General features: G+C 58.9%; 10 protein-coding genes across 10 annotated transcripts; 4 read left to right on the top strand and 6 right to left on the bottom strand.

Moving 5' to 3' along the window:
- Positions 1-756: 756 nt before the first annotated feature.
- PSEUBRA_005502 (Dcp1-like decapping) lies at positions 757-2,007 on the top strand (the record flags this gene model as incomplete). The annotated part of the gene is made up of 2 exons (XM_016438923.1): positions 757-1,872; positions 1,951-2,007. The coding sequence occupies 2 exons, from the start codon at positions 757-759 to the stop codon at positions 2,005-2,007; spliced, it is 1,173 nt and encodes a 390-aa protein (XP_016290225.1).
- Positions 2,008-2,152: 145 nt separating this feature from the next.
- Positions 2,153-3,424, bottom strand: PSEUBRA_005501 (Yippee/Mis18; the record flags this gene model as incomplete). The annotated part of the gene is made up of 1 exon (XM_016438909.2): positions 2,153-3,424. One exon carries the CDS (start codon positions 3,422-3,424, stop codon positions 2,153-2,155), a length of 1,272 nt encoding a protein of 423 aa, XP_016290224.2.
- Positions 3,425-3,894: 470 nt separating this feature from the next.
- On the top strand, positions 3,895-4,715 carry PSEUBRA_005500 (Redoxin; the record flags this gene model as incomplete). The annotated part of the gene is made up of 2 exons (XM_016438926.1): positions 3,895-4,291; positions 4,369-4,715. 2 exons carry the CDS (start codon positions 3,895-3,897, stop codon positions 4,713-4,715), a joined length of 744 nt encoding a protein of 247 aa, XP_016290223.1.
- Positions 4,716-4,866: 151 nt separating this feature from the next.
- Positions 4,867-7,158, bottom strand: PSEUBRA_005499 (Amino acid transporter, transmembrane; the record flags this gene model as incomplete). Its single annotated transcript, XM_016438907.2, has 1 exon — positions 4,867-7,158. One exon carries the CDS (start codon positions 7,156-7,158, stop codon positions 4,867-4,869), a length of 2,292 nt encoding a protein of 763 aa, XP_016290222.2.
- Positions 7,159-8,175: 1,017 nt separating this feature from the next.
- Positions 8,176-11,748, top strand: PSEUBRA_005498 (uncharacterized protein; the record flags this gene model as incomplete). Its single annotated transcript, XM_016438920.1, has 1 exon — positions 8,176-11,748. The coding sequence occupies one exon, from the start codon at positions 8,176-8,178 to the stop codon at positions 11,746-11,748; it is 3,573 nt and encodes a 1,190-aa protein (XP_016290221.1).
- A 93-nt stretch (positions 11,749-11,841) lies between these two features.
- Positions 11,842-13,992, bottom strand: PSEUBRA_005497 (DnaJ; the record flags this gene model as incomplete). The annotated part of the gene is made up of 1 exon (XM_059465549.1): positions 11,842-13,992. The coding sequence occupies one exon, from the start codon at positions 13,990-13,992 to the stop codon at positions 11,842-11,844; it is 2,151 nt and encodes a 716-aa protein (XP_059320386.1).
- A 260-nt stretch (positions 13,993-14,252) lies between these two features.
- PSEUBRA_005496 (Amidohydrolase 1) lies at positions 14,253-16,787 on the bottom strand (the record flags this gene model as incomplete). The annotated part of the gene is made up of 2 exons (XM_059465548.1): positions 14,253-16,523; positions 16,737-16,787. 2 exons carry the CDS (start codon positions 16,785-16,787, stop codon positions 14,253-14,255), a joined length of 2,322 nt encoding a protein of 773 aa, XP_059320385.1.
- A 1,410-nt stretch (positions 16,788-18,197) lies between these two features.
- On the bottom strand, positions 18,198-19,112 carry PSEUBRA_005495 (Phosphoadenosine phosphosulfate reductase; the record flags this gene model as incomplete). Its single annotated transcript, XM_016438906.1, has 1 exon — positions 18,198-19,112. One exon carries the CDS (start codon positions 19,110-19,112, stop codon positions 18,198-18,200), a length of 915 nt encoding a protein of 304 aa, XP_016290218.1.
- Positions 19,113-21,093: 1,981 nt separating this feature from the next.
- PSEUBRA_005494 (uncharacterized protein) lies at positions 21,094-23,343 on the top strand (the record flags this gene model as incomplete). The annotated part of the gene is made up of 1 exon (XM_059465547.1): positions 21,094-23,343. The coding sequence occupies one exon, from the start codon at positions 21,094-21,096 to the stop codon at positions 23,341-23,343; it is 2,250 nt and encodes a 749-aa protein (XP_059320384.1).
- Positions 23,344-23,687: 344 nt separating this feature from the next.
- PSEUBRA_005493 (Mannose-6-phosphate isomerase, type II, C-terminal) lies at positions 23,688-25,475 on the bottom strand (the record flags this gene model as incomplete). The annotated part of the gene is made up of 2 exons (XM_016438912.2): positions 23,688-25,058; positions 25,140-25,475. The coding sequence occupies 2 exons, from the start codon at positions 25,473-25,475 to the stop codon at positions 23,688-23,690; spliced, it is 1,707 nt and encodes a 568-aa protein (XP_016290216.2).
- Positions 25,476-26,593: the final 1,118 nt, after the last annotated feature.

Genomic DNA, 26,593 nt, shown 5'->3' with positions numbered 1-26,593 from the left:
ATCGCGGAGATGGCCTGAGATAAGCGACGAAATGCACCCTCGGTCGAACCGTGCTCCAGCTTTCTGACAAAGTCGGGATCGAGCTGTGCGCGGTGTGTGTTGAGCAAGTTCTTGAGGGTTGAGAAGAATCGATGGTTCATGATAAGACCAATAGCGATTTCGACGTCCACCCTATCAGGTACAGCCTCGTCGAACATCAAGTAACAAAGCTCAACTCGGATATTGAAGTTCCCCGTCTCGGGCCATTCTAGGCGCGCAAGGATCTGCGCTAGCTCTCGATCGCCCTGATCGAGAATATGGGAGGTCGCCATGGTGACAAACGGGAGAGGTAAAGACGGGTGTTAGATCGGGAGCGGGTTTGAGTAGAGCGGTGCAAGCAGACAGTTGCACGGAAGCGTCTGACAGAGCATAAGGGTACATCAAAGGGCTGATGAGGGTGAGAAAGCAAGCTGATGGCAAGATGTCTGGTGTGGCAGAGTGTCGATGCTGAGTGCAACAAGTGTGGTGGGGACTTCTGAGAAAGGAATGCGCAGCAGCGTCCCGCTCGGAACGCGGCCAACTTTTCTCCACACCAACAAGGCGCGTTTGCACGAGCCAAATCGTGTCTTTCCACCTCACAAACACATCCCTTCTACGAGCGGAAGGCGAAGAAGATTACGCATTCTTCAGTCACTTCACCGAGCAGAGCTCTCATCGCAGTCTCGCGCTATCCGCAGCGCCCGAAGTCACAGCCCGACCGGCCCTCAGTCCGCCAACATGGCATCCACAGCCGAGGCGCGGTCCTCATTCAATCTCAAAGTGCTCCGCAGACACGATCCATCGATCGTATCGATCTTCGAGACAGCCTCCTTTGTCGTCTTGTACAACTACAACAATGGCGAGTGGACCAAGACGGGTGTGGAAGGTCCACTCTTTCTCTTCCGCCGTCGACTGCCGCCGTACAACGGGTTCTTCCTGATGAACCGCAACGGGGTGGAAAACTTCTCTGCGGACGTGACGCCGGATGACGACCTGGAGATCACACCGGAATTCATCATCTATCGGCCAGAGGCGAACGACGAAGTGTACGGCATCTGGGTGTTCGAGCCGGGTCAGAGGATGAGTGTGGGGGACAAGCTGTTGAGGCTGCAGCAGATGGTCGAGGCGCCCAGTGCCGAGGTGGTGCGCGTTGCGGAGCAGTCGAGCTCCGCAGCCGGGGAGTCCAAGCAGGCGGAAAAGAAGAATGGGAAGGAGACCGAAGCGAAGGGTGGGAAGGGCAAGGTGAACGGGAAGCCGAAGAGGAATGCGAAGCAGACGACAACAGCGCCGCTGATGGTCGAGAAGGACAGCGCAGACGAGGCAAGTTCGACACCGGCACCATCCGCCATTGCGAGCACCGACAGCGAGGTCAGCAGACAGATCAACTTGGACGATCTGTTTGGCAGCAGTGCGCCGGCGTCGACGCCGGCGCAGTCGGGAGAAGAATCGACAGAGAAGGAAGCAGCACCGCAAGCCGCATCGAACGGAGCAAACCTCCTCGACTCGCTCTTTCAGAACGCTGTCTCGCTCGACAACGCTCCATCAAACACTGCTCCGGCCACTGAAGCGTCCAAGTCAGTAGCAGAGCCAACACCCGCCACCCACTCGCAAAACCTGCTCGCCCTGCTAGGCGGACCCAGCACTTCTGCGCCCACAGCCACCACCGAGCCATCAGAGCCACCGAAGCCGACAACACCACCACCACAACCCGAACCGACATCGGCCACATCAGGCGGCGCACCAAAGATGTCGGAGCTGATCGAACAAGCCATCCGCGACCGCATCGGACTCGGCGACGACGGCCAGCCGCTCTCAAGGCGCGAGTTCGTCACCGAGCTGCTGAGCATGGTTCACGTAAGTGTTCAACACGATTGAGGATGTGTGAAGCCGCGAAGAATGATACTGACATCCACGTTTGTGCGGGCAACACAGACGAACCCGGACTTCGTGAGCGAGCTGTACAACTCGTACGTCTCGCGCGTGTCCTAGACAGCTTTCAAGCGCGCGAATGTCTCGTCCGCCACGTCGAATACAACCAGTCTCGACATCGTCGACAGACACACACAACGCATCGCTTGAATCCCAGCACTCTGCATGTGATGAGCTCATTGAGATTGAGCGCGTGATAAAAATGTCATAGAAACCTCGCGGGACTCAAGCCGCTCCTCCTGCTGCTCCTGGTCGACGTAGTCGTCGTCAACGATGATCCACTGGTGACCGCCGAGTCGGCAGCTTTGCTCGATCGGCTGACGCGCTTCTCCCTCGCTGGCGTCGCGGGTTGGGACGGCTGGGCTTCCAGCTCTACCACCACTTCCGTCTCTTGCGCTGCTGTCGATTCGGGTTCTGGCTCCTTTGTCTCTGTTGCTTCTGGCACGTCTGTTTGGTCCAGTGGTGGGGTTCCTGGCGCTTCCGAGGTGGCCACTGCTGCATCCCCCTCACCTTCCTTCTCTTCCGGCGCTTCTGTCGACTCCTGCTTGGACGCGACCAGCTGATCAACCAGGGCGCTGTATCGCCGAATGTCCTCCTCTGCACGAATCAACCGGTCGCTCAACTCGATCGTCAACGCGCGCGTCTTCTCCATCTTCTCCCTCAGCGCCTGTGCATCCTCCCCTCCACCAGCGGTATCGACGATCTGTCTCGACGCCTTTTGCGTTTTTCCTTCCTCCGCCTCTTCTTCGGGCGGCTCGGTCTGTCGCGTATAGTTCGACCCGAGCTGATATGTATACACCGCATCCACTTCCAGCGAAAAACAGTCCCTGAGGTCGTCCAGATCTCTCGGGGTCGTTCTGTAATTCCTCCCGATCGTCGTGTTGCACCCTGCACAGCGGAGACGGGCAAAGGTCGATCCGATGTCCTTCCCCGGCTCCGTGCTGGTTTCGTAGACAGTATCTTGGGTAACGATCTCGCTGACGTCCGAGAGGATGACGTAGCCGAGCTCGGTATCGGTGGCTACGAAGGCAAAGGAGTCACCTAGCAGTCGAAAGCACGAGCGACATTGAAAGGTGAGCGGATTAGGCGCGTCGTCGTCTTCGCGCGATCGACGAGTTGTCGTGCGTGCACCACCTCGTCCTCGTCCCCGACCCCGACCCCGGCCTCGAACGCCCGTGGTGGAGGACGATTTCGCCGGTGCCATCTCTTCGTTGTCCGAGCTGAGGTAGCCTGCGAGTCGCCGAGCGGAGAGATGAGGAGAAGTCTTGGAAGTGCCACTGCCGTTGGCGCCGTTGAGATGAGAGGGAAGGTTAGGAGCAGGCATGGCTGAGCTCGAAGCAGTCTGCTGAGCCGACGGGATCCGAGTCATGGATGTGCGCGGAACATTGTCGTAAAAGCTGCTGCGGTTGGCGGTGAGCGATGGCGCGCCGTCGTAGTCGTCCGAATGACGAGGTCGTTTGGCTGTTGGCGCATTCATTGTGTGCGCGAGTGTGGATGACGATGATGGAAGATTGGAATACGGTATGAAACGCGTAACGGTACTCGCTGGTGTTAGCTGCAAGTGCGGATAGGTTTTCGGAAAGCGCGTAGCACAGGGTGTTGGTCTCCCAGATCGGCGATCCAGAGAAAGAGGTCCATGAGGTCTAACACAATCCGCGAAAAAGCGAATTCGGCTATAATTGGGCGAAGGAACAGCTGAGAAGAGTTTAGAGTGTGGCTCTGTGCCCTTTTTTCGGCGAACGAGTTCCAGCCTGAGCGCACGGACGCAACCCAAAGGTGCGGTGAGCTCACAACAGCAGGATCTCCCTTCGGCAAACCGACGGCGTCTGGTGCCGAGATCTAGTCATGCTCTTCCCACCTTCTCAAACAGCATATAAACGGGACGTCGATCCTTTCTTCTGTTCCAACCACTCCCATATCACATTTCCGAACAACTTCATCGCAAAAATGGTAAGCAAGCCTCTTACCTCCTCGGTCATCGCTGCTGCGCGTGTGGCCACATCTCGGCCAGCACTGGTTCGACCTGCCGCGATTCGGGGACTCACCACCACCACCTCCGCTTCCCCTTTTGCTCGCTCCACCCCCACCCTACCAACTGCGCGAACCGCCATCGCACCCGTTCGATGCTCGACTGGATCGACGACGCATCGCTTCTTCGCAACGACGTCACGCACGCAGACCATCTCCAAAGGCGACCAGATCCCCAACTCGACCTTCATGTACGTGCCGTACACGCCCGAGCTCGCCGACGGCGCGGCGTGCGGTGCGCCCACCAAGGTGCAAACCCACGAGGCGTTCAAGGGCAAGAAGGTCGTCATTGTTGCCGTTCCCGGTGCCTACACCCGTAAGTCTTCTCTCAACCCCCGTTCGAATCATGTTCGGAACAAGCATTGACGAGAGTCTTGTTCTTGGATATCGCAGCCACGTGCCACGTGAACCACATCCCACCCTACATCAAGCAGATCGACGAATTCAAGTCGAAGGGTGTTGATCAGATCGTCGTGCTTGCTCAAAACGATCCTTTTGTGATGTCCGCCTGGGGTCGCCAGAACAATGCTGCCGACAAGGTGATCTTCGCCACCGACCTCGGACTCGAGTTCTCCAAGGGTGTGGGCAGCACCGCCGACCTCAGCGCCATGGGCTTCGGCGAACGCACCGGCCGCTATGCGCTCATTGTGGATGATTTGAAGGTCGTCGACTTCAGCGCTGAACCCAACCCGGGCGCCGTCGAGGTCAGCGGCGCTGACCACGTCCTCCCCAAGCTCTAGAGGTCTGAAAGTCTGTCTGTTGAACTCAATGACAATGCTCTGATCAATCTCCGTCCGCGTTAAAAGCTGCTGATTGAGAAAGCGTCTATATTGCTTGTGAGAAAGTGACCTTAACAAGTGAAAGCGAACAAAATGACTTGAGAAACGCCGTCTATCGCGGCGAGCACTTGGGCGGGCCGCTCGGTTTAGAGCTCTCCAGCATCGCCTTGATCGTCTGACTTCCAGCAAACACCACGCAGACGATGCCGAAGAAGAGCATGGCGTAGTTGAGCGCCTTGGTCGCAGTCCTGGTCGCGTTGGCCTTCAAATGCAGCAGCGGCGGGTAAATAAAGCAAAGAGGAACGCAGGCGACCGATCCGATGAGCGAAACAAACTTGTCCAGGTCGTTGGCGCCCGCCCACGCAGCCAGGCAGGAAACGGCCACGACGAGGAACCGGAAGAGATTCTTCTCGGTCTTGACCTTCCAGTTGTACTTGCCGGACTTCTTGTTGAAGATGCCCTTTTCGAGCACGGCGAGCGCCGGGAAGAGCTGCAGGGGTGTCGAGAGGAGGATGGCGATGCTGTAGAGGAACTGCATGGCTTGAACGAAGCGCGACGTTTGCGGCAGGTTGGTGATGACCACGGTCTGGATCTCGGAGCCGAACGCCATGTAGGACAGCGCGCCGGCGGAGGCGAAGAGCACCATGACGAACGCCATGACACCCGTCAGCGCACGAGGGAACTTCTCGGGCTCCTTCATCGACTCGGTGATCGGGATGACCAGACCGATACCCTCGAAGGTGAAGACGGCCGTGCCGATGAACAGCGGGAAGTCCTTGCTGTTGAACATGACCACGTCCGCCATGCCCTCCTTGGCCACCTTGGCGATCTCGTATTGGAAGAGGTAGACGATGCCGAACAGGATGAAGACATCGGCGATGAGAGCCGTCGTCGAGAGCTTGGCAATTCGTCGGATGAGCGAGAGCGGCAGGAAGACGGCCATCTGACCCAAGATGAGCGCCCATACAGGGACCAACGTCTTGCACTGCGTCACAGCCAGCACGAACGCCTGCATGTTCTGCGCAACAAACACAGTGTAGGCGGCAACGAAGCCAAGCTGGGACAGGACGATAGAGGCGAGGATGGCAAGACGCATACGCGGACCGTAGAGGATGCCACCCATGTCACCGAACGAGCCGGGGCAGTTGAGGTTGGTCTTGACAAGCAGCAGGAATGAGACGAGCGAGATGATGGCCACCGAGCAGAGCGTGATGGTCGAGAAGAGCAGACCACCGTTGAAGAAGGCCTTGCCGAGGAAGAGCACACCGGTGCCGACAAACGACTTGAGCAGCATCATGACGGCGTCAAGCACCGTGGCCTCACCACGGCGACGCTCCTTGCTAGCCTTGCGCATGCGCGCTTGAGTGTCGTTTCGCTGGAGACCTCTGCGTCGACGGAGCAAGCCAGAGTTTTCGGTGTCGCCATTGCCAGCGCCGCGACTAGTACCGGGGATCGCGCGCGAGTCGTCGTCATCATCATCATCGTAGTCGTCGTCTTCGTCGTCATCGTCATCATCGTCTTCCTCGAGGAACTCTCCGGCGAAGTGACCGTACAAGCTGAGGAAATCGATGAAACTGCGAAGCGCTCGGGGAGCAGGTCGGCCCTGCTCCTCGGCACGGTTGACGACGAAGAACCGTCGGAATCCTCCTGGCTCCTTGATGCCTTGCACGTCGAGTTCGGGGTCGATGGTGGCAGTGCGAGGCATGTGGAGACTCTCGCTGCGAGTGCGTCTAGCGGACACTCTACGGTTCTTGTGGGCCCAGCGGTAAACATCGTCGGTGATGGCACCGCCTTGCATCTGGTGTGGGCCAATGTAGCTCTCGTCTACTCCTTCGATGGCAATCTCGGAGGGCGATTCGCCATTGCCATCGGCGACTGCTCCCTGGTGAGGGGTAGAAGAGCCGTGCGCGTCTTCGCTGGTGTAGCTCTCGTCGGTATGTTCGGAAGAAGGAATCGAGACCGAATCGCGATTGGCATCAGGTCGAGCCAGGTGTCGTTCGATGATGCGTGCTTTGCGCTCGTCCGAGAAGGGCATGGAATCGAGGTTGTCAAGGTTGCTCGGCGTCGAGAGGCCCGAGTTCAAGGACGGGGGAGCCAAGGAGGCGCTGTCACGAGAAGGCGGATCGATCGACATGGTTCTGTTGAAAGAGCGGCCAAAGTTGCCCGAGTCCTGTCGCTGCTGCTGCGGCGAGGTCGAAGCGAGGTTCAATGGCTCCGCTGAGGGCGAGCCGATGCGTGGAGGAATGTTGGGCAAGGCGGGAGACGCATGGCCAAACCCATCGCCGAACGCTCGCGCGGGCGAGCGAATGGGAGTAGACGCCGACGTATCGTCTGTGGCCCGGTGACGAGGCGAGGGGATAGCGCGCGCTTTGCCGGCGCTGTTGGAGTTGGTTGGCGTCGACATGATCTAGCTGCGGCGGGCTGGCCTGTGTGTATGCTGATAGCGGTCTAACCTAACGTGTAGCAGCAAATGCTGAACTGAGCCGACGCACAATTCGCAGTAGCTGATCGACGAACTCGGATCGATGCGAACACAAGTCGGATGAGCCGATACGGATTGTGATGGTGGTGGGAGCGATGAGGGATGAGGCGTGGGAAACTAGAGACAGTCAGCACTCTTTGATCTCGAAAGTTGCGAGTGTTGGCCTTGCGGTTTGAAGTGAGCCGAAAGTGTGACTGACGCTCTGGCTCCAACTCAAATTTGCAGCCTCGAAGCGGCGGTCTCGAGCCGACACATCCGAAAAGAGTAGTAAATCCAACATGCGGGATCAACGTGAGGCTGCCGTGTGAACGTGGCTCGCTTTCTGCTGAACGTTGCATGTCGGTCGCTGAGCTGAATCGTGCCGAAGCCCCCACTCATAGATTGAGACCAATCAAACTTGGTTCAGCGCTCCAGATGCTCAGTCTGCTGTCAGCTGGTCATGGGTCGTAAACCTCTTTCCTCGGGGTTGTCACATCCGACAATGAGCAAGCCCACGAGCATGACCTCATGCCGCGGCACAAATGCACCCTCATGAGGTGGGGCTGCAGCTGGCTCCTGTCCCTTTCGAGTCGTGTTCTCGTGACCTATTCCAAAATTCGTCTTGTCTTGGGGAACTGGCGGCGTAACACTCGCAAATCGGCTCGAGATGCACTTGGCCGATGCTCTCACATCAACCTTCGCTCGGACCCTGAAAGGCCCTTCTTCTCAACCTCACACTTGCTACTTCCGTCCCCTTCGACCCAGCCTCGCCATTCGCCTCAGGCTGCGCTTGGCTGCCTTACCAGCTCCGGACACCGCATCACGGCTTGCGCGCTCGCCGCTTGGAGCTCGAAGCCTGCCATCCGACTCCAGTCGCAGCTCTGCTGGCTTTCAACGTGATGGATCAGTAACTCGAGAGTCTCTCCAGCCACAAGCAGCTCGTGGCTGTTCGAGACCATAATGTCAGAAGGCGAAGCGCAACAGCTGATCCAGAAGCTGCTCCTGCAGGTCCTGTCTCGGCGCCTGCCGCAGTCTAAGTGGCTTTCCTTGCTGCACCAACTGGTCCGACGCATCGATGCCTCTCGACAAGATGCCGGCGGCGACGATGAGGATGGCATGTCGCTCGCAGGCTCGCAGGCGGCTGGCTGTCTCGTCAAACAAATCCTATCGCAGTCTTCTATCGATCCCTTGCTCACCGAATACCTTCAAGCGCTCATCTATGGCAGCGCCAACCGCTCGGGAGTCGAGCCGGATCAGGGCCCCGTGACTGATGTCATCACCGTCACGCTTCACCTGCTCGCCAACGTCCAGATCGCGGCAGCCAACGTTCCAGCTATTGAGACGATTTCGTCCGTCACCGGTCAGGGCCTTCTCATGACATTTCAAGGGCCAGCTCCCTTCCGCATCTCAAGTCCCGCTTTCCTCCACCTCCTGCAAAGCCTGTTCGCCGGTCCCTCGAATGCAGTGGCCCAGTTGGCCAGCTCTGAGGCGCTTTCAAAAGATGGCACGATCGCTCCAGCAGCGCTGGCATTCGTCGTCTCTAACTTACGCCTGCTGGCTCTCGCCGCCGACCCGACCATTGCTTCTCCGCAGAACTTGCTTGCTCCACGTGTCGCAATCACCGTCCTTATCAATGTCGCGCAAGGCCTTCTCGCATACACCATCCAAAAGCTGTCGGTCGCTCAGACATCGAAGGACTATAAGCTGAAGCCTCACGATGATGCCTTGCGGCACACTCGGTCGATGTCTAGGTCCTGCGTCACCGAGATCGAGGCGGTGCTGCAATCGATGAACCCGGCCTGGAAGGACGAAATCGCGCTCCTGCGCTCGCTCACCAGCCAGATCGGCGTCGTCGAGCAGGTCAGCGAGGCGCTCTCGGAAGCCGCAACCACGTCAAGAACCTCGACTCAGGCTCGCAAAAGGAAAGCAGAGACGTGGCAAGATGCGCAACAAAGAGCGACGTGGGATCACTTCCTCAATGTCTCCTCCATCGCTGCGACCGAAAAACCACCTGTGGAGCCGGAGATGGCTCTTCTCATGCACGTCCTCGTCGACCAGCACGTCGCTTGGGAGCGCAAGCTAGACGCGGTCAAGACACTATTCCTCGCCAGACGGAATGCAGCCGCACCCTCCTTGACGCTGGAAAAGTCGCTCACGGCGTACTACTTTGAGTTGCTCGTCGCGGCCATCGATGCGTGCGCAAGTATTGTCGAGATGCCTCCCGCCTTCAAGGGCGCCGAGGTCTATGCCGCCATTTGGAGGAACGCCCTCTGCGGCATGGTTCCCGAGATCGTGCTGCAGCTCGAACAGTGGCTCGACGTGCAACAGGATTTGCCCTTGCGAGGGCAGAGGCTCGAGGCACCGCACGTGCGGCTCGAAGCCGCCCTCCGTGCTGCTCTGCTTGTCATGGCGGATCGCCTCAACACGTGCGAGAGCGCGACCGGCCAGTCACACGCGCAGAGCAGCGGCGCCGAAGAGGCTGCCGCGATGACAGACGTTCTAGGCCTAGACACACCACCCTCGCAGCCGATCAAAGCATGGCTGCTCCGAGCATCCATCGAACACGCCCTAGCACGACCCGAAGCCATCGCAGACGAGTTCCCAGACGGTCACAAGCTCGCCTCGGAGGTTCAGTCTCTCACGCAATCCCTTCGCATGGACGCGCAGCTCGAAGGCCTCGCCCTCTCCACGCTCTTCGAGACACGCGTGCCCTCCGACGACCCGCACGAGCTGCTCCATCGCGTCGCTTCTGATCCTGGAACGCACTTCAGCTTTGCCCGTCAGCTCGTATTTCAGATGCAAAGCTGGTTGGAGCAGCACGATCTAGAGAGCATCGCGCGCTGGTGCAAGGCGTTATCCGAAGACGCATGCGAAGGGGGAGCGGTGCTGGACACGGTGATGCTGTACATTGACCCGTTGGAGATGCTGGAGCCTCTGGCGAGCGTGTTGGACCACCCAGAGCTGGGTCAGACGAGCGACGAGCCGTCCACCCTGTCCAACATCTTGCTCTTCGCCCAGCTCCTCTGCTATCGTTATGCCATACACCCGTCGCGCATCTCGCGCTACATTCCGCCGAACAACGATCTCGACGAATCACAAACTTCACAGGACACTGCACCACCCTTCCTCGCGACTCACCTCGCCACAACCTCCTTCTGTTCGCCCCTCGCCACCCTTTCCGAGGACGAACGCGCCCTTGTCGGACGATGGATCCACGCCCTCTTCGGCAACGAAGGCATCTCGGACGATCTCATCTCCCTCTCACCGCCGACCACCCTGCTTCGTCTCTCGCCCCTCCTCTTCTCGCAAAGCATCTCGGCATGCCAGCACGGCGTGATCGACCTGGAAACGCTTCGCGGTGGACTGTCGTACTTTTTGCAAGACCTGCTGTCCTTCGCCCTCCCGTCAGCGCTCGTGTGGCTGCTGGGTGAGATAGTGCGTACCCCGCAACAGCCGGTGTTGGATTTCTTGGCAGAGTGCGGGCTGCAGAGCACTGTGGTGGATGTTCCGTCGGTGGACGGCGCGCTGGCCAATGGGTTGAAGCGGAATGCGACCTCCCGGACCGTTGGGCTGGAAGTGTTGGCGCTGCTGTTGGATACAGAGGCGTGTCCCGGGGTGGTGCGGGAGGTGATCGCCCGAGATTTTCATACTTTCGTACAAGCCGTGGAGGGGGATGCTGGGTTGGCGAACGGGTGCGAGACGTTTGAGTTGGGAGCATTGCGGGCGAGGATGGAGGGCAAGGGTGTGACAGCGGGGCTGTTGAGTGGGGCCGGGAGGACGTGGGTGAGGGGCAAGGCGTCGGGCGTCGGACCGCTGCTGGCTACGTCGGGCTCGTCAAACGTCGATCGGGCAGTCCGAACAATGGGCAAGACGGATGCAGCAGAGCAAAAGGCGCTCGCGGGCTGGCTGTGCCTCGTCGCTCCGGCGCTCAAAAGCGTCGACACGCCTCTACCCGCCGTGCTCTCCTTCATTCAGCGACTTGACTTTGCCAAGGCGGACGAAGGGGCGATCGAATCGCTCGTCCGAGTGCTGGGCCTGGTCCTGGGCCTAATTCGTGCCGGCGAGGCGCAGCGTAGCACACCCAACAACGTGGCAAGTGACCTCCTCGCCCCGTCCGCCAACGAGAAGGCTGCGGAGGTCGTAGCAGCCGGTGGCGAGGGAGCAGACCTGTTCGATGACGAGCCGACGACTCCGCCTCTACCCTCCACTGGCGTTCCGCTCAACGGCGCAACGCAAGCCGGGACCGCAACCGCAGCATCGACAGCCGCGACCTCGATTTCAGCAGCACTGCTCATCGCGAGCCCGGATTTCAGCATAACCTCTAGGCAGCTGCTCGATCTGATCGTGCTCAAACTCGTCCGGTTCAAATCGGCTGTTCAAAAGGGTGCCAGAGGTTGCACACGGGCCAAGTGGGAGGTGCTTGAGAGTGCGCTGATGGACCATCTGTCCGAGCTGTCACCAGTCGACGAGGCGGACGGCGTCGCAGAAAGCCGACACAGCGGGCTGTCCGCCTGGCTTGCGCTCCTTCAATGAATACACATTTGCTCAATTCACAGTCGACCCGCAACACATTCGCTCTCCCCATCAACAAGTCTTGTGAGCGGTGACATTTGCCCAACCTGAGCCTCACACCTGATGAATGCGCATCGGCAGCGCCACTTCATCCCAATCCTCCACAACCACCCTATGCAGCTGACCGCGGAAAACGTACACCACCAGCAAATGCTTCTTCTCGCCCATGACCGGGTCGTGGAAGCCCAGCAGGTTGGCCTTGCTCCTTCCACCCGGGATGATCAATTGACCCTTGGAGATGAGGGCCTGTAGCGCAATCCTGGCGTCCCACGCGGTTTCCTTTTCCAGATCCACCTGCTGCGTTGATGGAGGAGCGTTTTTGAGACCTGTCCAAACGCGCTGTGCTTGTTCTTCGAGATCGACCCTTGATGTTGCGCTGAAGGGCGAGTTGGGGAAATCGCTCTTGCGCCCGTACCACGCTTCGACCATCACCAGTCCCGAACTGCCCAACTCCTGACGCGCTCGCTTCCACGCTTGCTCCCTCAACACCTCGACCGCTTCGCATGCCGCCTCCCTTCTCTCGCGGATCACGTCGGCGTTAGCACCGCGCAGCTCGGCGAGTCGATTCTTCAACCGACCCTGCTTGCGCGGTTCGAGGTAGCCATAATGCAACGTGCCGTATGCGACGACGGGGATGGCGGTGAAGGCGAGCACGAGATCCGGTCGGAACTCCTTGGACAACAGAATCGGCAGCAAAATCTTCTGTCCCAGCCTGTTGACTTTCAACCTCAACGTGACGCCCCCTGCAGGGAGGGCGCAGGTGAGCCCGACCGAGAGCCGTACGTTCTCGGTCACCCTGCGCTCGGCAGACGTGAACGCGCTCACCCCGGAGCCGGTACCCATGTTGAACCCCGACCTGACCTTGACACCCGCTAGGACGGTGGCGTAGTCGTACGAGACGGCCTGGTCTACTGGTGAGACGCTCAGTTGTGTTGTCCACCCGCGTCCTTCGCCGGACTGCTTGGTCAACCCCACGCTCACCGCTGCCGGCTCGCGTCGCAGCATCCCCCCCACCTCCCTACCCCACGGTCCGAGGCTATACGTGCCGCTCCGCACACTCGTGAACCCAGTCAGGCTGGATTTCGCCGACAGCCGTTGACCGTACGTGAGATTGAGACTCGGCGGCATCCTCCACGTCTGCATCGTCCCTTGCCAAGAGAAAAAGCTGTTCGCATCGACAGTAAACTGTCCCTTGGTCGTCACAATTTGCGGGCGCAGAAAGCTCAGCGTCACCTCGCTGAACAACCTCGGTGACCAATGCGTCTTGACCGTGCCGACAAGATTCCCGCCTCCCAAGCCATTACGGCTGACCATCTGACCGGAGAGTGTCGCGGATGACCTCGTTGTGAGTTGCGTTTCGAACCCGTGCTTGCCGATGAGCTGGGTGCAGCCCACCCTGCTGATCCGGTCGGCGAACGACACGGTGTGCTTCAGGTTGCCTGGTGCACCTTGTCTCGCTGGCGACAGCGCCACCCGCGCACTCGGCGCAAAGAGCGCACTGGCATCCACATGCGCCGTGAAATCGCCTTTGCTCTTGACCAAACCTTCCGCATCGACCACCTCCCTTCGTCGACGTTCGCGCTCCATCTCCTCGCGCATCTCCCCGACCCCTCGACCCCGTCTGGTGACCGTCCATGTCGACTTCAATCCTTCTTCGCCGAAATGGTCGTACACCGCTCTCTTCTCTGGATCGCTCAGAATCTCGTATGCTCTCTGTACATCGCGAAACCGCGATTCCGCAGCACGCTTGCGGGTTGGGTCAGAGTGTTTGTCCGGATGAAAAGCTATCGCGAGCGATCGGTAGGCGTCTTTGATCGCGTCCGGCGTGGCGGTGAGGGGGACGTTGAGGATGGCATAGAGGTGCTCTTTGTCCGTACTGCTGCTCGAAGAGGTCGAATGGGCGTCGCGGAAGGGTCGACCCCCGAACAGGGGCTCTTCATCCCCGCCTGATGCCGGGAACGTGCCTTGCGTGCCCGAGGAGGGGGAGGCGTCGTATGCTGCGGTTGCGCTGGGTTGCGCGCGGTTGGTCGACGAGATCGAGGATGCTGAAGAGGAAGCGGTGGACGAGGAGGAGGAAGCGCTGCTAGATCCACTCGAGGAGGAGCTGGAAGAGGCGCGAGAATTACCTTGCCCAGGCCGATATGGTGCGTATGGATCGTCCTCGTCGTCGATGGACTCCACCGTTGCTCGCGCTGGAGGCGGCATCTTGACCTTGCTCAGTGGTGTGATGAACAAAGCGTGGACGAGACGATGGTAAGAGAAGGCCGTGGAGGGTCCGGCCAAAATTAATTTCCCGGAGTTGGCCGCGACAAAAGTGGCCGTGCGAGAATCGTCCGCTTAGCTCAGGCCGTCGTCGTCTCACGTCAACACCAGATACACACACTCATGATCACGGACACAGACAGCCGTATCGGCGAGAGCACAAAACGATGTCTATGAAGCCTGCCAATTTCCCTAGCTTACGATCAATCACGCAGCGGCTTTGCTCCGCCCACAACCCTCCCCCTCACAAACACCGTGCCGATATTCCGATCGTCGCCCGTGAACATCCACTTCTCAAACACGTCCGGCAGCGTATCGTCCTCCTCAACGAAGCAGCCTGGATTGCCCGTGTACCCCGCAGGCCCCCAATGACTCGTCGTCTGGACCAGCAGCGCGTCGAACTCCTTGCCCGCCTCGAGCGATCCGATCCTGCTAGCCATGGCGCAGACCTCTGCTCCACCCAGCGTCGCAAGGTAGAACAGCGTGGCGATGCTCAGCGGTCCCTTGGTGAAATCGATCGTGGCTTTGGTGGTGAGTGACGAGGCGGGATCCTGGACGGACTGTGACACTTCCGTCGTGTTGAGGTTGGACGTGGCGATCGAGTGGGGTTTGCGCGGCTGATACTGGCCCGCAACGGGAGGTCCAGGATAGCGACCGTCGACAGCCGCACCCGCGAGCGGCTGCTGCGCATTCTGCGCCGCCTGCTCGCTCGTGGGTGGAGCCGTAGCCGTCAGCGCAGCGTGCTCCTCCTTCGCCTTGCTCTCCGCCTGCGCACGCTGGAACGCCAACACCTTCGCTACCACACTCGCCTCCCGGATCGCAGACAGCATCCCCAACCCGAACCCGCCCGACACATCCGTACCCAGTCCAACCTTGATCCCCATGTTGAGCATCTCTCCGACCCGAGACGCACCCGAGCGCAGGTTGAGGTTGCTCGTAGGGCAGTGAGAGATGCCGCACTTGCGCTTTTTGATGATGGCGAGCTCTTCCGAGTCGAGATGCACCGCGTGCGCCAGGATGGTGCGCGGACCGAGGAGCGAGTAGTGGTCGTACACCGAGGTGTAGTTCTTGGCAAAGGGGAAGAGCTGCTTGGTGAAGGTGATCTCGCCTTCATTCTCGCTGAGATGCGTCTGAACTCGCAGCGTGGGATCGCGCGAGAGCAGCGCCGAGATGCCGGTGAGCATGGCGTCGGTGCACGAGATGGCGAAGCGTGGGGTCAGGATGGGCTGGACCAGCGCGTTGTTGAGTTCGCGTTCGCGTTGCCTCGACGGTGTAGAGGTGCCGCTCTCGCGAGCCGAGCGGATGCTGCTGCTGCTCGGATTCCTGACGACCGGAAGACTGGCTCGGGAGGGGGTGGGATGCGACTTGGCTGCAGGAGCCACCTTGGTGGTGGAAGGACTGCCGCCCGCCTCGGAGGACGGCTTGCTGCTCGTCGGCGACATCATCTCGTCCATGGTCGCGCTGAGGCGAGCAATGCTGGCGTCCATCTCCGGCGACGTGCTGTGCAGGTCCGCAGGACTCATTGATGGTGACGAAACATCGGGCGGCTGTCCATACGGTCGGAGGCTCCTGGTGAAGCGGACGAACTCCTTCGTGTCCTCAATCGACTGCGATGCATTCTTCTCAATGTAGTCGATGGGCGAGTTGCGGTCCATCTGGCACTTGCCAACAAACGCACGCTGGCCTCGCTCGTTGCAGATTTCGGCCAAAATCTTGGACGCGTCCAGATGTAGTGTCGCGTAGTAGCAAGCCGTGGTGGTACCGGAGTCGATGAGTCGCTGCACAACCGACTCGTAGGTCTTGCGAGCATACCTAGGGTCTTCGAACCTCCTCTCGCGTGGGAAGGTGACGTGCTGAAGCCAGTCAAGCAGCTCGTACTGCTGACCAAGACCGATGTTGGGCACTTGGCAGGCGTGGGTGTGGGTGTCGATGAAGCCAGAGCAGAGGAAGCTGCCGGGCGGAAGGCGAGTGAGCTTGTACTGGCCGCGTCGCCAGCCATGCTTATCAAGCACATGCTTGATGAGCTGTTGCTCCCGTTGTGATGCTTCGTCGAGGGGGCTGGCGGCATTGGTGGTGGGATGACGCGAAGGCACGGCTGGTGGAGGCATCTCGAGCGCAGGTGCATCTTGAAGGTTCGGCAGTGCGGACTGAGCAGAGCCAGGGATGGGCACAGGTGTCGAGGAGCGGTCCTCTCCAGCGCCAGGAGTGGTACTCGAAGTGGAGGCTGATGACTCGGAGGAGGGCGTCTGCGCCGAGGTAGTCAGAGAGGCAGGTCGGGAAACCAGTCGCTCGAGTTTGTCGAGGTCTTCGAGGAAGCGAATGACACCACCGGATCCTACGCCGAGGATTCCTCGTTCGATGATGCTGAGATCGGTTGCTGATCTGGAGGAGATGATGGCACCTACGAAGACTCGCTTAGGGAGCAAATGAGGCGCGGGCATGGCTGGGCGAAAGTTCTCTGACGCCGACGTCGGCTGGGTTGAGAAGAGGGATCGAGGTCGAAGGGCGGTGGGATCCCATTGCGACGCGAGCGATTGACATCGAGTCGTTGCGGAGGTGGGCGGATAGAAAGATGATATGAAAGACGTGTCAAACGACGGTCAGCTACGGCACAGAAGGAGTTGCTGAGTTCACTGGTATCACAGCAAGCGACAACAAAGGTCTCAGCTCTTCGACCGTCTACTTACATAGCCAGAGCCGCCAAATGGCGGTCGCAGATGAGGACGTGCGTTTGTCATCCTAACGCCTTCTTCGCAAAAGCAGTGCAGTGACGGGTTGACGAGTAAAGAGCTGCAGCTGCTGTCGCTGTTGCTGGGTGCGTCGGTTGAGATCCGATTTGGCGGTGCTTCGACTATGGCTGACTGGGAGAAACGTGAGAAGAGTGATGACGGGAGGACCGATTGCTGGAGAGCGCCTCGACAGATGATTCACACCGAGTCGAGCAGATCTTGTTATCTGTCACTTTTTCCTATAACGCTTTATCGGGAGTGTATATCTCTGTGAACCGTGCAGAAAGCAGCGCTAAAATTTGAGCTTGTCCAGGAAAACGTGTCTGTAGGTGGCAGCTGATGAGTTGCTTTCCTTTCTTTTTCCAAGAATTGATCCGACGTTCCGAGGGTCTGGGTTGCAGGCAGCAGACCCACAGTCAGTTTGCTTAATTCGTCGGGAGGCCAACAGGTGTTGGCTGCAGGGCAGAGTGTAAGCGTTCGCGAAGCGTCGAACAATGCGAGCTCGTCGACGTTGGCAAGGACGATGGAAGGTCGTGAAGGGGCCAAACGAAGAGAAGGAACGGGCGCAAATGAGACTGTTGCTTTCTCTCGTCAAGCTTATATCTGCGTCTGCTTGTACGACAAGCGGCTGCGAGCCAAACCAATCAGCGACCTCATCCTTTGGCATCGCAGCGAAGAAGCGAGCGATAAGCCCTGAGACGCAGCGGGGTTGTGCGGGGACGCGTGCGCCAAAGTTGAGCAAGAAGAAGAAGAGAAGGGGGGGAAAAAGGTACAGCAGAGCAAAGGAAAAAGCTTCTCACGGCGATCTCCGAAAAGTTAGAGCGAGTAAATCACGGTTGCTCGTCGGTCTGTCGATTCCTTCCTGCCCTTGAACCTTGTCCTTCGGGCCCTCAATGCAGTGTTGACTCCAAGCTCCACAAGGGCAGATGCAAATCGGCTGTGGAAAGTGTCGGTTCTGCCGTTCGGATACTGTTGCTGGACTGCCTCGAGCTGCGAACCTGCGCTTGTCCTTGCGACGTCGATAGCCTCTTGGCGGTTCGCACGTATCGGTCAATCAGTGCACGGCAACGCTCCGCCTTCTTCTTGCGTCGGAGAAGACCGATCTTACCACCTGCCTTCGAATACCCTTGAATCGGGGACCGTCTCACAAACCTTCCAAGATCAAGTGACACGAGCAAGAGCGCTCGGCATGTCCCTCTGCTTCTATGTGCACACGCCGCCGTCTCATTGGTCCCACTGCTTCTCGCTGCTCTACGAATGCTGATTTTGCGATGGATTGACAAGGGTCGGCAGCTTGGCGGACACTCTGGATATATATGGACACATGCGAAAGTAAGAAAGACACGAGAGTGCGGTGTGGTCCCGAGCTGAGATCTGCTTCGGGATCCTTTTGGAAATGATGAGATGCTCGGACGAAGCTCACGCAGCGGCTGCAGGCGTCGCGGTCGCCGCCTCGGCCGCCTTGTCCCTCGCCTCGTCTTTCCTTGCGAGCTCGGCTTCCCTCAACTTCTTCTCGGCGAGGTTCTTCATCTTGAAGTAGTCCTTGTGCAGACCGCACTCGGTCTTGCCCGCCTTGTCCTTCCACCTGCCGGAGCGCTCGCCCGAGTCGCCTGCGCCGGGGAGGCTGGTCGAGTGCCAGTCGCCGATCGACTTGTAGCCCAGGTCCAGCAGCTCGTTGTACGGCACGGCGTTGTTCTTTGCGTACGTGTCGACCTGACCGAAGGACCAGTTCATCAACGCGTTGACTTTGACCAGTCCCGTCTCGTCCACTTCGACAGCCTTGAGCGAGGCGCGGTCGGCACCTTGCGATCGGCGTCGTCCCGTAAAGACCGCACGAACACCGAGCTCCTCGTACGATCGTCGCGCAGGCTCCACCTTGACGAGGTAGTCGTACGTCTCCTCGTCCTTCTCCCACAATTGGGGCCCCCACTTGTCCTCAAACTCGCGCACCGTCTTGGTGCCCGGTGGGTAGTAGGTGTACATCTCGGCGTTGTAGTGCTTGGCCGCCTTGTGTGCGAGGTCGAGCGTCTGAGGGAAGTGGTAAAGGGTGTCGACAAAGATGAGGGGCACGAGGTGCTGGACGGGAACACCCTGCTTGACCGCACGTTGCTCGCTGATGCGCGAGATCATGTCGACCGTGATGCAGCCCGTGATGCCGAAAGCAGTGGTCTGGTACAGACTGGGCAGGTTGTCGATGGCCCATTCGATGATTTCCGTGGGATCCGCCTCGCTCAGTTTGCGGTTGATGGCTTCGAGGTTGTTGATGACATGACGGATTTTGGCCTCCTCTTCGGCCTGCTTGGAGGATTGTGCGATCTGGTTTGACAGCGTCATTGTGCTGAATATGTGAAGGGGTCTACTGGCAGGAGGGTAAGCGGGTGTTGTTTGGTCCAGTCCGGTCGACGAGCGGGGATGCAATGGAATGCACAGCGAGAAAAGCGAAGCAGAGAGGTGGCCCCGGATGGATGGGAGGTGCTGATTCAATTGAAGACGGTGTGGAGATGAGGGTTGTGGTGGAAAAGGATGTGGATGTGAGGGAGAGACATAAAGAGGATGAAGGATGCTTCACACGGTCATCCACAACGGACCCACCAACACCACCAGCTCACAGAGGTTACAGACACTGCGAAGCGCAGACGGTAAAAACTTGTGGGCGAGGCAGACACAAGCCGCGGAGAGGGGCTTGATCTCGGTGAGAAGGACGTGCCTGTGCTCGGGGATAGAGGCTCAGTGTACGGGGAAGCGGCTTGTACAACCGAGGCTGGCGCGGATGGGTGAAGTTTTCATCCCTTGGCAGCAGCAGCTGAATCGCTGTGCTGAGTGTGTCGTTTGATCAGACGCCTGCATGACTTTGATCTTCCTTTTGTTAGCCGCTCATCGCCGTCTCTCTCATCGAGCTTGTCCAGGCCCCTGGCTCGAGTGAGCTCTCGCATGTGAGGGCAGTTGACCGTCGTCGGCGGCTCAGTCAATTAGCAGACGCTCGAAGCTAGGGAGTAGAGGGCAAGACCTGGCGGCACTACTGCTCGTCATCACGTCGATCGAGGCATTTTCGGCAAAGCAAAAGCAGAGCTGAGATGCAGTCGAGAGCGGGGTTTGCGCTGATGCTGACTGACTGACTGGCTTTCATGGGCGGGCACAGCGGAGAAGAAGAAATTTTGGAGAGGAAGAAGCTGTCACGTCAAATTGGGCACGATTGCGTGCTCGAGCTTCCTAGGCGGCGTCCACGAATTTGAAAATCTCCGCGTCTGTCGTGCGACATCGGGTCAGCATTCAAAACAAAATCGGGAGATATATTTTTTTGTGGTTCAGGTCCCGTGTCCTGTTTTTGTCGACGCGGCAGGGTGAAGCGCGTCTCGGGGTGTGTGTTGGTCGGTCTTTGCTGGAAATTTCTCGATCGAAGCGAACGAGCTCTGCCTTGTTTTTGAGGTGCTGGGCGAATGTGGTTGGTCTCATCACAACGCAACTAAGGCCTAGAGAATGGAGGGCATTGGAAAGCTCGTGGAAAGACCAACAAGAAGCTTGTCCATCGCGGCTGAGACACATCTGAGTTGGCTGAATGGATCCGTCCCGCATGGAAGGTGAGATACTGTACGCCCAGCTGAAGACAATGACGATGGAAGCAGGCCGGCTGTCCCGCTCTTTCTGTTCTTCGCTTAGTGATGCGTCACAGCCATCGTGGCTCGGCGTGTCGAGTATGCATGCATGTATGCAGGCGGTGCTTCTTTTTCCTCTGAAATCACATCGCCCTTGCATCGAGCTTGATCGACAGCATTTCAGGCGGCGTGAATCCGTTTGATCCGAGCAAGCACAACAACGCCACGCTTTCATATCATCTTCTAGGCTTGGGTCAAGGTCATCTCGTACAAGCAATAGGTCTGGACGCAACAGCACAACTCCAACACAGTCGATACTGGGCAACCCAATCCTCGGATAACGAGTCCACATCATTGGATCGGTCGCTAGCTGCCAGCTCGCCTGCACATTCGGTCGGACCCTGATTTGGTCTCCGAAGCGCGAAACCTTTTCCTTACAGCCGACCAGCATCATCTCTCGCGCCTTGTTTTCCCCTTCATGCACACACTGCTGGCAAACTCACCCTCCTCCACCACGTCCAACCACCGACAACCGACAACATTGGGATTGTCCAGACCGCTGCAAACTCTTTGATTGGACGAACACAGTTCTCCGCAGCAGCATCAACTTTTTCTTGAATGCCGAGCAGGCCGCTTACCCCTCGCTAGGCCCCATGCCGTCTTGCGACCCTCATTGCTATCAGCCGTCCCCTTCATCATCCTATACAGCTTCCCCGGACCCGATGTTCAGTCCAGATAGCACTACTTCCCACACTACCGACTGTAGCATCCCCTCTTCTTCCACCACCACCTGTTCCAGCCAGCAGCCAGCCTCATCCGGCAGCTTCCTCTATCAACCGTCTCCCGCTGGAGAGACACCAACATCCTTATCGCGAGCGCGTCGCCATAATCGAGTCGCTACCGACGACAGCCGTTCCCCCCTTCCAGCGGACACGACAGACACGCTTGGTACAGCCGGCTTTGACAGTCTGCACGAGCTCCTCGAGAGAGCGGGCTACAAGGAGACGCGCATCGTCACTCCTGATCGTCATACCCTAGCAGACATGTTTGCCAGGAAGCACGACTCTCCACCCAAGGAAACACCACCCAAGAAGCGAATGGTCGATGACTTCTCCTCAGACTCGCCCTCGCTTGCCGCCGACGAATTGAGGCGGGCGATGCAGAAGAGCGCAGCCGGCCGTTGGACACCAAAGTCAGCCACGAGCAAGAGCTTGCCATCGCGCAACTACAAGCTACCGGCGAAGGATGAATCGTCCGTCCCACCTTTGCCGGATGCACCCACACCATCCTCGAGCTGGTTCTCCAACATCTGGTTCTTTGGGCCCGGTACCGTGCCCAGTGATCCGACGCACTCTGCTGGCGCATCTGTACCGTCAGAGGCATCCGAGCAGCAACCCGCAGAGCAACAGGTCGCGTCATCATCGTCAACACCAGCATCCGTATCCGCGTCAGCATCAACCTCAAGATCTACATCAGCTTCCACTTCCGCATCTGCATCTGCATCCACTTCGTCCACACGTCCAGCACCACCACCAGCCAAGCGAACAACATCCAACAACGCAGTCTGGACGGCAAGCGTGGCGTACCGATCCGCAAAGTCTCGCACCGCTCCTGTTCGCAAAGGCGCCGCGATCTCTTCCAACGTACTGGAAAGCGACGCAGCGGCAGAAGAGGCATGGAAGGCGTTACAGAACGGACCCTCCAACGGCGGCTCCAAGAGGCGACCTGGTCTGGTGGACGCCTTTTCCAGTCCCACCAAGAAGGCCACGACTAGCAAGGCTGTCAGCAGCAAGGACAGTCCGAGTCGGCAGCGCAAATGGAGACAGGAGAGGGCTGCGTGGAGGGAATCGCTCGGCGATTTGCAAGCTATGATGGATCAATCTCGGATGCGACGCGAGGCAGCAGCTGCAGCTGTAGCTGCGGCGGCGGAGACAGCGACTGTAGAAGAAGGTGTCGGTGCTGTTGCTGCTGAGATCACAGGCGACAACGCTTCGTCCCCCACCACATCACACGATGCGGAAGCATCGCCTGCAACAACGAAGACGGACGACGACCTGGCGATTGCCAAACTGCTCTCCGGTCCAGCCCTGCCTTTCCTGTCCACCGACCCGGCCGTCGCCCCTCGCAACGGATCCGCCACCCAACCAACCCACCTCAGCATGCGGCGCATGAAGAGCGTCGAAGTGCTCTCCAAGATCATTCGCGAGCGTCGCACCGTCGCCCCCTCCACCTCTTCCGTCCTGATCGACACGGACTCTGGCACGATCAGTCCGACGCACAGCCGCCGCTCGACCCCGCCCCGACTCACCGTCTCGTCCCCGCGTGGCATCTCTTCGCCGAAAGAGCTCGCGCTGGAGGGCGTGGAATTCGAGCCGACCTCGTGGTCTCCCGGTCGTGGTGGGGTGATGATCTCCAATCGCAAAGTGGCCAAGAAGCCGCGGTCGAAGCTGCGTCATGTGTCATCGGGATCCGACCTGCGGTCTGTCGCCGCCGCGGATGCGCTCAAAATGCCTCGTCGGGGGCGACCGAAGAGCCGGGCGCCGGAGGGAGAGCGTGGACCTGTTGCAGCGCTCATTCGCGATTCCGTCGGGACGCTTTCGCGTTCCTCCAAACCGCGTGCGTTGCGAAACGACATGTACGTCTACGACGAGAACAAGGACGAGAGTGGTCAAGTGGACGACTCGCCGACGCGAAGCAAGTCTCGTCGACCGCAACGGGCCGTATTGGCGCTAAGCGGGGCGCAGAATCGAGCACAGACGGAAGAGGAGGAGGATGTCTTTCGACCAACGCTCAAGAAGAAGGATTTCGCGGCACGCATTACGCGCACGAGCAAGATCATGCGGCTCATCGAGGAGGCCGAGAACGTGCCGGTTGCCACTGAGGAGGGCGGGGAATTGAGCGGTTCGCTCAGCAGAAGAAGCAGAGAGAGGATGCATACCATCACCAGGGTGCTCGGGCAGAAGCAACCCTGAACTTTCCACACACACTGACACTCCGTTAGATCACACACATATACCACAGAACACACATTTACGCAAACATCGTTCGCATGACTTTCTAAGAAGCCTTGAGCTGAGCTTGAGCAACCGCTTTGACTTTGTCTCGTGGAGAGCTGAGACTTCCGTTCCTGACTGTCTGTCGGGTTGCCTCCTGCCCTCTTCCAGGACCAAGTCATTGGCTCCCATTCTGACCCGAACCCGACACTTACGCAGTCCAACCAGTGCTCATCTCGCTTTCACACTTACTCCCCATCTCTCTTCACACAATCTCAGCCAAGCATGCGCAATCTGATCAAAGTGTCCATTCGATACACCACCTAACACAGTTCAGGGTAAACCTTCTTCGTCCTACCCACAATCTTCTTGACATCCTGACTCCTGGCCCTGGTCGTGATCAACAACGCATCAGGCGTGTCCACAATGACCACATCGTCGACACCCAGACACGCAATAGGCCGTCCGGCAGCAGGGACGATCAACCCACCCGCCTGGCTTTCTGTAATGACCAACTTGGCATCACCCAGGATCCTCGGCTCACCCTCCTCTGCCGGGATCAAATCGGCCAGACTGGCAAAGTCTCCTACATCATCCCAACCGAACGTCGCCGGGATCACGGCGACCTTGCCCACCTTGGACGCGGGCTCCGCCACGGCGTGGTCGATCGCAATCTTAGGCAGGGTGGGCCAGACCTCGCTCATAACCTGCTCTTTGGCATCCGAGTCCCAAGCCGCAGCAATACGCGTCAACCCCTCGTGCAGTTCCGGCACGGTCTCCTTGAGCAGATCCAGCAGGACCTTGGCTTGGACGACGAACATACCACCGTTCCAGCGGTAGTTGCCCGTCTGGAGGTAGGCAGCGGCGGTCTTGGCGTCGGGCTTCTCCTTGAACTCGTCGACCCTTCGTGCGTTGGGTGCGGCGCTGACGCGGAGTTTCTCGCCGAGCTTGATGTAACCGAAACCCGTGGATGGGTGAGAAGGGGCGATACCGATGGTGACCAGATAGCCTGCCTTGGCAGTGGCAACGGCCTCGGTGACGGCCGTCTCGAAGGCCTCGCGACCGCTGATAATGTGATCGGCAGCAAACGAGCCCAACACCGCCTCGGGATCGCGCTGGAGCAGCACCGCAGCCGCCAACCCAATCGCAGCCATCGACTCCTTCGGACTGGGCTCAGCAAGCACATTCGCCTGCTCCAGCTCAGGCAACTGCCCCGAAACACCATTGACGTGCGCCTGGCCCGTAACGATCATCATCTGCGACTGACCCGCCAGCGGCAGCAATCGATCCCACGTCGTCTGCAACAACGTCCTTCCCGATCCGGTCAGATCGAGCAGGAACTTGGGGTACGACTCTCGCGACAAGGGCCAGAGTCGCGTTCCAGCTCCACCGGCAGGCACTACCGCCCAGAGCCCGAGCTTGGGCTCCTCGGTCAAAACAGGACCCGCGGTCTGCGCCGGACTGGCACTGTTGGCCGACAGATGCGCCGCAATGAGGTTGTCCATCGACGTGTTCTTGGGAGGCGACGAGGAACGACGGCTGAGCTTGGGGAACAGACCGGGACTCTTGAGCGAAGGCGACATGTTACCGGGTGTGTGGATGGTGCCGCTGTAGAACGAGTTGCGTCGCGCATTGTACGCGGCCATTTCGTTCTTGCTGTCGAGATCGTCCACCTTGACGCTCAGTCGAGTGAGCTGTAAATGCATCAGAACGGGGGAGAAAGAGGTCAGTTCACTGCGTCATCTGTGCGCGTTCTGGTGGGGCAGGAGACTCACTTCTTTCTGCATCGACTGCATGACCCCGAGCATCTGCTCGAGGACGTGTGATTCCGAGACGTTGCCCATTGTGGAAGGAATGTCGTCGGCGGAGAGATCGTGAAGAGCCTGTTCGTCGTCGCTTGAGGATTGCGTGCTGGAACCAGAAACGGAGCGTGTGCTGGTGAGCTTGGCAGCAGGAGAAGAGCGGATAGCGATGGGCGTAGTGGGCGAGTCGTTGGAGCCAGACGCGAAAGAGGCGGTGGGGATGGAGAGAAGCGAAGGGTTCTGGGGAGGAGCGGCGGAGTATTTGTTGTCAAAGGACGAGGGAGAGGAGTGCCGAGGTGAGCGTGACATCTTTATAGTATCAAGCTAACGGATGTTGACGAGCGACGAGGAAGGAGCAACGGTAGAGGAGCGGGAAGGAAGGCATCGGCGAAAGGAGAGAAAACCCAAGGGAAGACGCCCACTCGGCGGTGCTGCCGGCCGCCCTTGGTGCTTGCAGGGTCCAAGAAGGGTTTGTCGATCGATGACGGGCAGAGCAGAGGCATGAAAGAGGCACAGCTGCGACGTCGGGACAGAAGCGACAGGCAGTCGAGGCGGCGGCGGTCAGGCACGCCAAGGCGGAGAGGCCGAACAAGTGTGATTTTGTGTGACACGGTGTGGCTTTCCGTGACCGAGACAAGTCGACCACACGGCCAAATCGCCAAGTTGGCCAGAAGCTTCTTGCCAGCTGAGCGGGTGGAGGCTTTTTTTCGGAAAAAAAAAGGCAACTGCAACGTGCGCTTTTTCTCGTTTGTTTTTCTTTTTCGTTAAAAATTCAAGCCGACCGCCGAGCGAGAGAGCGCGATGCCTTTGACGCTGCAGAACGATGATCCGCCCACGAATCATTCTCTTCGCTTGTGTTTTTTTCCCTTCGAGCCATGCAACCCTCGAATTGACACTCAGACGTGATGCCCAGATGGATGATCGCCGCCATGTGCCAGTCCACCGAGTCGATGCTGTCGAAGGTGCCTTGCGCTTTATTGGTGGATGCCGATTGCTCGAACCGCATGTCGAGGAATGGCATCGACGAAGAGTCGATCTAGTTCGAACCAAGCTTCAGACTACAAAGCTGCTCCAGGCTCCATTTTGAGAGAGATTCAAGACAAGAACGACGCACCACGGGAACCTGGAAGCGGAAAAAAAGAGACACGGGATCTTTGTTTTGGCTGCACACGCAGGCGGCACGGGCAGCGCGGGATGCTTCCAAATCGAGTTGCGGTGAATTTCAGCCTCGTTCCCCCCGTCCCGCTCTGCAGGCCCGTCAATCGTTCTTCTCCTGGCAGTGAGACGGCGGTGACCTGGTAGGAAGAAGGCTAGTCGGTTCTTCCGGATCGATTCCTTACTGGACGTGATCTCGGAAGCTGTGGCATTGTGGCGTTGGAAGCTCGAGCTGAACACTTCGACGTCGGTGACTTGCGATATCGAGCGTC

This window comes from Kalmanozyma brasiliensis (assembly GCF_000497045.1).
Source record: "Kalmanozyma brasiliensis GHG001 unplaced genomic scaffold PSEUBRA_SCAF6, whole genome shotgun sequence".
In the NCBI taxonomy this organism is placed as follows: domain Eukaryota; kingdom Fungi; phylum Basidiomycota; class Ustilaginomycetes; order Ustilaginales; genus Kalmanozyma; species Kalmanozyma brasiliensis.
The sequence above is the reverse complement of the archived record's forward strand: the minus strand, read 5'-3'. Positions and strand labels throughout refer to the sequence as shown.